Source organism: Stegodyphus dumicola, chromosome 1 (genome assembly GCF_044657685.1).
Source record: "Stegodyphus dumicola isolate Sdum_Otavi_A_Nest chromosome 1, ASM4465768v1".
NCBI classification, from domain to species: Eukaryota; Metazoa; Arthropoda; class Arachnida; order Araneae; family Eresidae; genus Stegodyphus; species Stegodyphus dumicola.
In genome coordinates this window covers 157892696-157904433 of record NC_140768.1, presented here as the reverse complement: position 1 = coordinate 157904433, position 11738 = coordinate 157892696, and the positions used below count along the sequence as shown (strand labels likewise).

Here is an 11738-nt window from a genome sequence, read left to right as displayed (position 1 = left end):
TCAAATAAACTGCATTAATCTGCAAAACAACACATTAAATTAATTCCCCAACTAATTAACATATTGGCTCAAAAAAAGGCATAACGAAGAGCAACTTCTACACAAATTCAGTAAAAATGGCACATTTACTTGAAATATCCTCAATTAAAAGTTTACTAGTAAAGCTTTTACATGTGTTAGAATTTTCGTGGTTACTTAAAAAAAAATGGAAACAGTAACCTCTACGCGACTTAATGAAAATGGCGCATTTATCTAAAAACACGGTAATCGGCCAGAAATCTACCAGCACATAAAACAGAAAATGAGCATGAAAAAATATACGCATGCAAAAATTACTTTTCATATTTAATAATAAATATAAGATATAAAGCAAACACTTACCAGAGAAATAGAAACCTTGGTAATTTGACGAATAACCTGAAATTTGCCATTGCGCACATCTAAAAACAAACAACTTCAAAGTAATCAAGCAAAATGTGTAAATTTGGAAAACAAGGTATTAAAAATTTATGGTAGAATTTTAGCATACTTACGGATCAAAAACAGACCACTCTTCAACCACAGTTCCAGAAATAAGAATGAGCCGATGACGTCAAATTACTTGGCGAGAAAGTTATTAGTAGATCTTCATGCAACCCAGAGAATCTCGTAACTCCTCCCATTTTTTCCCCCTTTTTTCTCGTGAAGATAACCTGTCAACAACGAATTCCGTCTACTTTGCGTCTGTATACGTAGTAAGAATCGCAAACTGAGAAACTCTGTATTTAGAATTGCAATTTATATGTGTCTGTCAGTGATACAACACATTTGTCAAAAATACAGTCATTCTACATATAGAGCGTGAACTATAGTGGGTCATTTATGTGCGGTTTATATGCTTCTGGCATAACAATATATGTAATACCATGCAGGGGCGTAGCTAGAGGGGGGCATCTGTCCCCGGGCGCAGAATCCAAGAGGCGCCAAACTGATGTTACGATATTTTAGAATTAAATGTTTTCCATCCTTGGCAAGCAGTAGGGGGCACGAAATCTTCAGTTGTCCCTGGGCGCTGAAAACCCTAGCTACGACTCTGATACCATGTTGTAAATATTAAAACTGTATGTCATTAAGAAGTGAAATGAATTATGTAGAATAATGCCATATATAAACATGCTGAACAATTGAGTCTTGTAACCTGAGAGTATATCTGAACGAAGTGCACATCAGAAGTCAGAATACAGTCTGAGAGCGACATGATATCAACATGAATCAAAAACCAATCAAATGTCATGTGTGTAGTGAATCATTTCCAAGTCAGCAATTTTTAAATAAACATATGCATACTCAGTGTGATGAGAAATTTTATGAATGTGATGTATGTACTAAATCATTTCCATCCAAAAATGTGTTAGAAAACCATATACTTATACATACTCATGAAAAGCCGTATAAATGTGATATATGTTCAAAATCCTTTACAAAAATAATGTGCTTAACAAGCCATATGCTTAGCCACACAGCGGAGAAAAAGCATGAATGTGTCACATGTTCAAAGAGGTATGCATTCGCATTTATGTTAAAGGCACATGCGCTTATACATTGTGAAGACAAACCACATGAATGTTCTACATGTTGCCAATCTTTTAGATTTAAAACTGATTTAAAAATACATAACCTTATTCATTCTAGGGAGAAACTTACATGTGATTTATGTGATAAGTCGTTTGTTTTTAAAAATCACTTAAAAGCACACATATGTAGTCGAAGTGGTGAGAAACCTCATATTTGCAATATATGTAACAAATCTTTTGCATATAAAAGTATCTTAAACACACATTTGCTTATGCATACTGGTGAAAAACCATATAACTGTGACATTTGTTCCAAATCATTTGCTTTAAAATATGTGCTGAACAGTCATATACGTGTTCATCTTGATAAAAAAATCAATGTACAAACTGTATGTAATGAGTCAATTGTACAAAAAACTTCTTCAGACCAGTACATGTCTGTCTGCACTCGTGAGAAATATAAATGTGATATGTGTAGTAAGTCGTTTACGTTCAAATGTTTGTTAAAGATGCATATGCTGAAGCACACGGGTGAAAAACCTCATACATGTGACAAATGCAATGTATCATTTGCATGTAAAAGTAGCTTAAAAAATCACATGCGTAAGCACACTGGTGAGAAACCATATAAATGTGGTGAATGTTCCAAATCATTTGCATATAAACATGTGCTAGAGAGGCATATGCTAACACACAGTGGAGGGAAAACGCATGTGTGTGTTTTATGTGATAAGTCGTTTGCACAGAGAAGGTACTTAGAAGATCATATGTCTGTCCACACTGGTGAGAAACATATATGCGATATCTGTGGTAAATTATTTAGAAACAAAGGTTACTTAATGACACATTTGCGTATCCATACTGGTGAGAAACCGTATAAATGTGATCTATGTTCTAGATCATTTGCAGTAAAATATGTGTTAGAAAGGCATATGCTAACTCACACCAGAAAGAAACTGCTGTGTAATATATGTTATAAGTCATTCACAGAGAGAAGATATTTAGAAGAGCATATGTTTGTTCACACTGGCGAGAAACCTAAGTGCGATGTCTGTAAAAAGTCATTTACACGCAAATATTACTTAAACACACATATGCTTATACATACTGGTGAGAAATTATATGAATGTGATGTGTGTTTTAGACCATTTGCATTGAAACAAGCATTAGATAGACATATGCTTATTCACACTGCTGAGAAAAAGCACATATGTAGTATATGTAATAAATCATTTTTATACAGAAGTTATTTAAAGCAGCATGTGGTTATCCACAGTGGTGAAAAACGATATACCTGTAATATCTGTAATAGCTCATATGGACTCAAAAAGTCACTGAACAGACATATGCTTATCCATGCTGGTAAGAAAGAGCATGCATGTGATATTTGTAACAAGGCTTTTATATTTAAAAGTTGCTTAAACAAACACATGCTTTGTCATACTGGTGAAAAGCCACACACTTGCAATGTATGTAACAAGTCATTTACGCGCCTAAGTTCTTTAAAATATCACATGCATAGTCAGACAGGTAAGAAATCTCATATTTGCAGTGTATGTAACAGGTTATTTACAAGCAAAAGTTACTTAAACATACACATGCATAGTCACGCAGTTGGCAAACTTGAGATTTGCAGTATATGTAACAAGACATTTACGTGCAAAGAGTCTCTAGACAGACACATGCATTGTCATACTGCTGAAAAATCTCATTCTTGCTCTATATGTAACAGTTCATATACATGTAAAAGTGCCTTAAAAATACACATGCGTATTCACACTGGTGAGAAACCTTTTACTTGCACTATATGTAACAAGGCATTTGCACACAGTAGCTGCTTCAAGAACCATTTAATTGTTCATACTGGTGAGAAGCCATATAAATGCGATCTATGTGACAAAGCATTTGCATTAAAAAAATGCTTAAGTAGACACATTCGTGTTCACACTGTTAAGAAACTGCATTCATGTAATATATGTAATAAATCATTTTCACGTATGAATGATTTAAAGAACCATAGTGTTGTCCACTCTGATCAGAAACGGTTTGTGTGTGATGCATGTAATAAGTCATTTAGATGCAGAAAGGAATTAAAGAGACACATACTTATCCATACTGATAATGAAATATCTACCCATACTGTTGAGAAGTAGATTTAAGTCCTTTCCATGCAGATGTAACATAAATAATTGTTTTCCAAATCTAGCTGGATTATAAGCAAAGGTAACTGCATATGTAATCTGCATTATCAGATGATAAGCATGCAGTTGTACAGTCACAAGTCTTCGTTAAGTAATAAATATATATAATGCTGACTTATTATTTCTATTATTAAATAATCTGTTTGAATAAAATATATGTATGTTTCTCACATTATGGAAAAACAGCAGCATCTAAAGCCACCAGATTTTGAACACATATAGTCGTCCACTTGCTCCTCAAAGCTTGGATTTATTATTATTATTATTTATTTATTTCACATTTTGTACAAATTTAGCTAATTTTTGATTAATATACTGAACAATTTAAAAGCAAGTGATAGCAACACTTCAAAATAAAATATTTATTTTTCAGTTTGAGCCTTCAGTTTTAATCAACAAACTTGGCTATTTAAAATCAATGTATTATCACTATTTGAAATAAAATGCTTTTATTTTTCACATGCCAGTGTGCTAGGGTGTTTCATTTTTCCAAAGATTTGATTTTCATAAGAGTTTGCTTACACCCGGAGTCTTAATGATGGGATTAATTAGAGATATATATACCAAATTTCAAGAATATTGGATAATATTTTAGGAGTTGCACACATTGGATCAAGATTGGATAATACGTTAAAAGTTGCACACATTAAACACTTTTATCATAAACTAGTGAAATTTCTAATATAAATAATAAGTGTTTTGTACTAATAGGCTTCTCATGTATTTCTTTGGCCACGATGTTTAAATTTCCATGTCTCTTGTTTACCGAGCTCAGATAATAGAAGTAAAATGGCAAAGAAAATCGGAGAATCATTCTTTGAAAATCCTTCTTATTTGGTCTTGCAGTGGGATAGTAAACTGTTGCTCTCAGTTACTCGTGAAAGTGTCAAAACTTTGGAGGATAGAGTTGCAGATCTAGTGACTGGCAAGATTTTGAGCATTTGCTTGGCATACCTGTTGTCCTGAAAAGAACTGGGGAGCAGATGACTAAAGAAGTTCTTTGGGAAGAGGACCAATTTGAGCTATGTGGCAATATCATCGGTATGTGTTTGGACGCTACAAGCATTTAATAAAGGCCTGATCCAGGGTTCATGTACCAGAATTAAAAGGGAATTTGAAGGAGCATTTTTGTGTTTGGCTTGCCAGCATCAACATGAACTAATACTGAAAAGAAGGTTGTGGCATACCATCAGTGGTCCAGACTTTTCAAAGTTCCAAAGCCTGGGGGCTTCACATGATAAGAAGTCATATACAACAATGCTGGGTGAAGAAAGTTCCATTCAAGGCTCTGAAAGAACAATGAGCAAAAATTGTTAATTGCATCTAAAATATCCTAAAAGACAGAAGGCATCCAAGAGAAGACTACAGAATTATTACACCTCTCACTCCAGTACCTAGGAGGCTGGTCTCAAAACAACTTCAGTTTCAGGATCCCAGGGGTTCTGCAACAAGCAAATCGTTGTCCTGCTTACTAAACAGTTGAATATTTCTCAATGAGAATTGAGAAAAATGAAATAGGTTGCTTATTTCTTCAGCCTTTCACACAAAGCCATTGTAAGTCGATGGGCCTCCAAAGAAAGATTTGGAAAACTATGGCTTCTGAGCACTTACCCAGATGCAGACGTAAAAAAAAAAAGTGCTATTACTGTTGCTAAGAGACACCTTTGGCATCTGTCAGATTGGCTTTTTCGGTAAACATATTACTCAGGCTGATAAAGAAAATATGACCAAAAATTTAGAAACCAAACCTGCAAAGAAACAGGAAACAATTGGAAGGTAAAAACAGTTTTTTGAAGGAAAAAAAGTGAGCCATTTTGTTACTAATAATGCACAGATGTTCCTTGAACTGTTAGGTGTCCATGATGTGACAGAATACCACAGTGATTCTCTAAGAAGCCCTAGACACATGTGAACTTTCTTAAGGTAGTTAATGATACTGCAGAAAGAGTTATTGTGATAAAAATGTTTAATGAATTGGTCAGAGATGAACAGCAAAAATTCTCACTGAGTGTAATTGACAAGCAACCAAAAGAAGGGATTTTCATCACTGAAAGCTGCTTAATATAACACATTTTGCCTATCAATCTCTAGTGTCTAGTTTTAGTATTATTTTAAGTTTGTGATTTCTGGTTTTCCCAGTGAAAGTAATTAATACTGAAAAATTATATGTTTTTTCTACCACTACAAAACTTATTAAAGTGTACAACCTCTAAATAGTATCCAGTCTTCATGAAATTTGGCATATGTATCTTTTAGATCACTGAGACTCAGAAAGTAAGCGAAGTGCAAAAATTTTTCATTTTATTTTTTGGCCTTACAAAGTGAAATACCCTATATTGTATTGCCGTTTAATAAAGATTAGATACATAACTTTCAAATTTAATCTATCGGTTTTTCGCTAACAAACTAACTGATTTAAAAGCAATAAACACAGTTCTTAGATTATTTTTTCTATTTTTTGATCTGACTAATTTGAAACAAAATGCTTTAAAAATCTGAGATGGATAATTAGAAATATTAAATATATTTATGAAATTAAATTAGTTAGACTCATTATACATTTTTTATTTTTTATAATTACTCTTTTAGGCAGGTAGTAAATTAACAGAAAGAATACAAAATATTGGGCAGACATATGGTTATGTTGTGGAAGATGAATTATTGATGTTTAAAACATATATTACTCCTAGATATATATAAATGTTGTTATTAAATTTATATGTTTTCAGTATGGAAATGAATTTTTAAGCCACTTTGATTTCACCCAGAAATAGTTTTATCCTGCTTTATGATGGCTCTAACACTAGTATAGCTGCAAATCGGTCACCTTCAAGAGTGACTTTAATGTTTTTCTGTGTGGATACTCACCAGGGTTGATTTTCTTCTAAACGAAAAGTGGCGGAAAAGAAAACAAAAGAAGAAAGTGAAAGAACAATAATGCATTCATGAAGCTGCTAACTTGGATAAATTTAGTAACAACAACTTAACTTATTAGAGGCACTAAGGCAAACAAGAATCAGCATAATACTCATAAACACCGATACTTGTTGCCTTAGTATTTCCAATAATCTTTATTTGACATGTTATTTTAAAACAGTTTAACTTATCTGAAAATAAATGCTTTATTATTTCCGTAAAATTAAAATGCAAATTGAATAATTTCTCAAAAAAAAAAAAAAAAAAAGAGTAAAAAGTATAGAAGAATTCATATTCATTTACTAATATATAAAGAGAAGAGATTAAGTTTGAAACAAGATGCGACAGCAACTAACTGGATAATAAGCAAAATTAATGATCTGCTACAATTTGTGAAATCTTTTAAACAGAGAATCTGTTGTTTCTGAAAACATTTGTTGATCCATTTCCAGTTCATTAGATTCTGTGTATAATTGGAAGGGAGTACATACTATTTCTGAAATTCCACATGAACAATGCAATATAGTTAAAATGCTTTTAATCTGTGTTTTAATCTTGTCAAGTTTAGAGCAAATTTTGCCTTCTTTTAGATTTATCTGTTCAAAATTACATAATAGATTATTGTTTAGAAAAGGGATTCCCAACCCGATGCCAACAGGCACTGTGTGCCCGCTGCTGTGCGATTACAATAAAAATGTTTTAGTTTTCAATAAAATTTTGTGACAGTTTTCTGGTACTTACATACTATGACGACTATCTTGGCAACATTTGCTGATAAAAATCTTCATTGGCATTTTTTAGTTTATGTTTATAAATTCTTTTGAAAATAAAAGCCCTAATTATGAAGGAACAAAAACTTAAAAACCAAAAATTCCAAACATATATATATACAGTACAAAGTCTGAAATCCGGGTGTCCATTATCCGGAATGATCTAAAATCCGAACCTCAAAACCACCAGCAACGTTTTTTCTCTTAGGCTTTATACATGCACATTTGATTCCCCCCTTTGCACATAATAAAACGTCTGGAGAGTCTTGATTCTTAATTTCACTTTGACACTAAATAAAATACCTTGTTATTGAAGAAACAATCATTTTAGCATAAATTTGTACGATCAATAATTTGGCTCCGTTGCTACATATCTGCTTTGGCACACATCTCAAACCGAAATATTCCACATAGATACATCGTTGATCTGACAACAACCTAGCGAATCATTATACTTTCCTTTCATCATCGCATGTTTATCAAAACATGAGAACTTGAGTAATGACTCATGTAGCGATGCCTAAATAATTTTTTTATGTTAGTAATTGAATAACAAAAGAGTATAGTAATCTTTTATGTTAACTCTTTGCAATGATTACAGATTTAAGTTAAATGCGCTAAAAAATGTTGACGAGGAAAAAATTACCAACAATTTCTTTCCATATGCTAAAAATAGATTTTTTTAATGATACTCATAGACCCGAAGATTACATTTAGAGCTATTTGAATTAAGAATAACTGATTTGTTATTCACATAAACTCAGTGCCAGGGCTTGTATGGCCACACCAAGTTGCAGAATTTAGGACCCTTAGAAACTGCATCAGGCGGTAAGATATCTAGCGCCAGCTCTCAATAAGGCTTAAGTACAATAAATAACTAAACTAATACAATTCAGGCTTAATTGTCTCAGTGCATGATAGAAGCAAGATAAAATTTAATGGAACAACTAGCCGTTAGTCACCAAGCTCATGATGCATAGCCAAATATGTATAGTGAAGGATAGCTAAATTTGATGATAGCTGCTAATTTTAAAGGCTTGTGGATATCGCAAAACAAAGGCAAAATTTTCCAATTAATGGATTTTGTAAAGAAATGTAGAGAAGTGGTAATAAATGAAGATGATATAAAAGAAGTTTTTCATTTTGATGACAATGCTTCTCAGTCATCAATCAATTAATGAATGGCGAAATCTGTAGTATGGTTCTAGATCCAGAAAATACTGCTACCGAAAAAAGTGAAGAAAGTGACAAAGAAATTATTGAAAACGAGAAAATTTCGATTGAAAAGTTAGAAGTTAGCCGGAATTCTCAAAACAGCAGCTACACAACTTCAACAATGTAACTAAACAAGATATTATGTCTGGCTACAGAATTAAAGAGAAAGTACAGTCAAAAGTCTTTAATCCGGACTCGTCGGGACTTCGGCGATTCCAGATTATCGATTTTTCTGGATTATAGATCATCAGTTTAAATCTGGTAAGATGGCATGCAGAAATTATAAAATTAAAAATATGAAACCATAATTTATAAAATAATGAGCAATTATGATCTAAAGGGTATCAAAATTTACAAAAAAAGAAGCTTAATATTTATTTGTGTACTTTATTAAACATTTCTTTCAACGCGCGCATGCGTAAAGCATACATTACGCATAGTCGAAATTAGAAAATTGCAACCAGAAAACTATTTGATTTGTATTCGTGATATTTATAATGACGAGGAATTTGATTTAAATCATATCAAAGACAGAGTAGATCGAGATGAAATGCAACATTTAGTAAGGAATTAGAAGCTGAATAAAATAAAAACATCTGCCCTGAAGATAACGAAAGTGCTTACAGATCAACTTCCAGTTCATTGTGCGCGCGCGACGTCCCCCCCCCCCCCGCAGAGCAGTGTGAAATTGATAAACAGATTTCGGAATGGTTAGATAAAAAAGGATAGGCCTTTATCCATTTTTTGTAGCAATTCCACTTTTTGTTTGATGGATATCGAAACATACTTTCGTTTTGTAGATCTTTGGGAGCTCCAGCATCAGAAATTCTATATGACATAATCGAAAATTCAAGCTTGCTTTTATAAAATTGCTCTTACAGTCTGCAAAAAATAATAAGCCGGATCCAATTCAAAGATTAAGGAACAACGCAATCATCAACATTAACTGAAATAGATAATTAGATAATTTTAGTTTATACAGTCCATTATTAAGCGCGCACGCGAAAACGTATTCTACGCTTGCGCAGATGCATATGCGAGTCGTAAAGGTCTTGCGCGCACGCGTAAACGCCTATGCGCAGAAAGATTTTAGCTTTGAGGTCCGGATTATAGATCATTCCGGATTATGGGTGTCCGAATCAACGACTTTTGACTGTATTAGCACAAAAAACGAAGCAACGTAAACAACTTACATTGAAAGAAATGTTTAATAAGGAAAACAAATAAATATTAAGCTGTTTTTCTGTAAATTTTGGTACCCTTTAGATCATAAATACTTCATTAGTTCATAAATCATAATTTCATATTTTTAATTTTATAATTTCTACATGACATTCCATTATATTTAAACTGATGATCTAATATCCAGAATCGCTGAAGTCCCAACGAATCCGGATTTCAAACTTTGTACTGTATTCATATTATAAATAAACGTATATATATATAAACTATATACTAAATCCGAATTAAAATTAACTTACTCAGAACTGATTGAAAGAAAACGTTGAAGTTAATGGTCAGGAAAGTGGCAGGAAATAACATCGAAAGGCATTTCCTGTTTTTTCACCAAATAAATTCAGTTAAATTGGTATCCAAATGATGGCGGTTTGTCCCAAGTTGTCGCTTGTTCCTCCATTTTGCGGAACCCCACATCCTTTTAACGTTTTGAGTATGAGCTAAAATAAAGAATTGATATATTCTTTAACTCTTTATTTTAGTGCCCTCTATAACTTATATTAGGGTTAACCTGTATAACCTACAAGGGTCGCCAATTTTGGTGCGATATCTAGGTAGTCGTCATAGTATGTAAGTACAGTGTTCTCATTTTTAATGAAATAGACATTGTGTCCAACACAGATACGAGCACAAAGCTAAATGCAACCAATCTCTTTTTTTTTTTTTATGTGCATGTATTATTAATTCCATCCAACTATAAATTCACCTTGAAAAAGTAAATGGTGCCTGCCATCCAACAGATATTCTAGAATGTACTTATAAGGACGAAAAGTTTGGGAACTTCTGGTATAGAACAACAGGAAAAAAAAAAGAACAATAATCTGTTTTATTATAATATGTTACACTGTGTATTGATGATTTACATTCAGTTTTGAAGTTATTAACTAATTTTCTTCTAATGTTCTTTCTGTATATATGTGTTAAATTTTTATTTTTACTTCTGTTATAAACTGAGTAGCAAATTCCACAGAAGCTTGTAAATAATATGAAAAGTATTACACAAATACTTTACAAGTTTTGGTTCTAAAATTATTATTATTACAGTCAAAAGTCGTTAGCCCGGACTCGTCGGGACTTTGGCGATTCCAGATTATCGATTTTTCCGGATTATAGATCATCAGTTTAAATCTCGCAAGATAGCACGCAGAAATTCTAAAATTGAAAAAAAGAAACCGTAATTTATGAAATAAAGAACAATTATGATCTAAAGGATATCAAAATTTACAAAAAAAAAGCTTAATATTTATTTGTTTACTTTATTAAACATTTCTTTCAATGTAAGTTGTTTAAGTTGCTTCGTTTTATGTGATAATACTTTCTCTTTAATTCTATAAACAAACATAATTTCTTGTTCAGTTACAAAGTTCCGCTGTTCAAGTCCCGTAATTGCTGTGTCGAGAATACCAACTAATTTGTCAATCGAAATTTTTTCGTTTTCACTAACCTCTTCACCTTCTTCATGCCTTTATCCATTTTTTGCAGCAATTCCACTTTTTGTTTGATGGACATCGAAACATACTTTCGATTTGTAGATCCTTTGGGAGCTCCAGCATCGGAAATTCTATTTGACATAATCGAAAGTTCAAGTTTACTTTTATAAAATTGCTCTTACAGTCTGAAAAAAATATTAAGCTGGATTTAATTCGAAGATTAAGGAACAACGCAATCTGCAACATTAACTGAAATAGATAATTGGCTTATATTGTCCTTTATACATAAAATGCGCACGTGAGAACGTATTCTGCACTTGTGCACACGCATATGCGCAGTCGTAAAAGTCTTACGTGCACGCGTAAACGCCTATGCGCATGCGTCAACGCGGCGCATGCGCAGAAAGTTTTTAGCTT

The 11738-nt window shown here is 32.7% G+C and overlaps 1 protein-coding gene across 1 annotated transcript; it reads left to right on the top strand.

The window, feature by feature from the left end:
• The first annotated feature begins 558 nt into the window (after positions 1-558).
• On the top strand, positions 559-6196 carry LOC118205817 (uncharacterized). Its single transcript, XM_035378102.2, has one exon. It carries the CDS (start codon positions 1247-1249, stop codon positions 3704-3706), a length of 2460 nt encoding a protein of 819 aa, XP_035233993.1. The 5' UTR covers positions 559-1246; the 3' UTR covers positions 3707-6196.
• The last annotated feature ends 5542 nt before the right edge of the window (positions 6197-11738 follow it).

What these genes read in the sequence shown, in the direction of transcription:
- LOC118205817 (XM_035378102.2), top strand. Translation starts at nt 1,247, where the DNA reads ATGAATCAAAAACCAATCAAATGTCATGTGTGTAGTGAATCATTTCCA.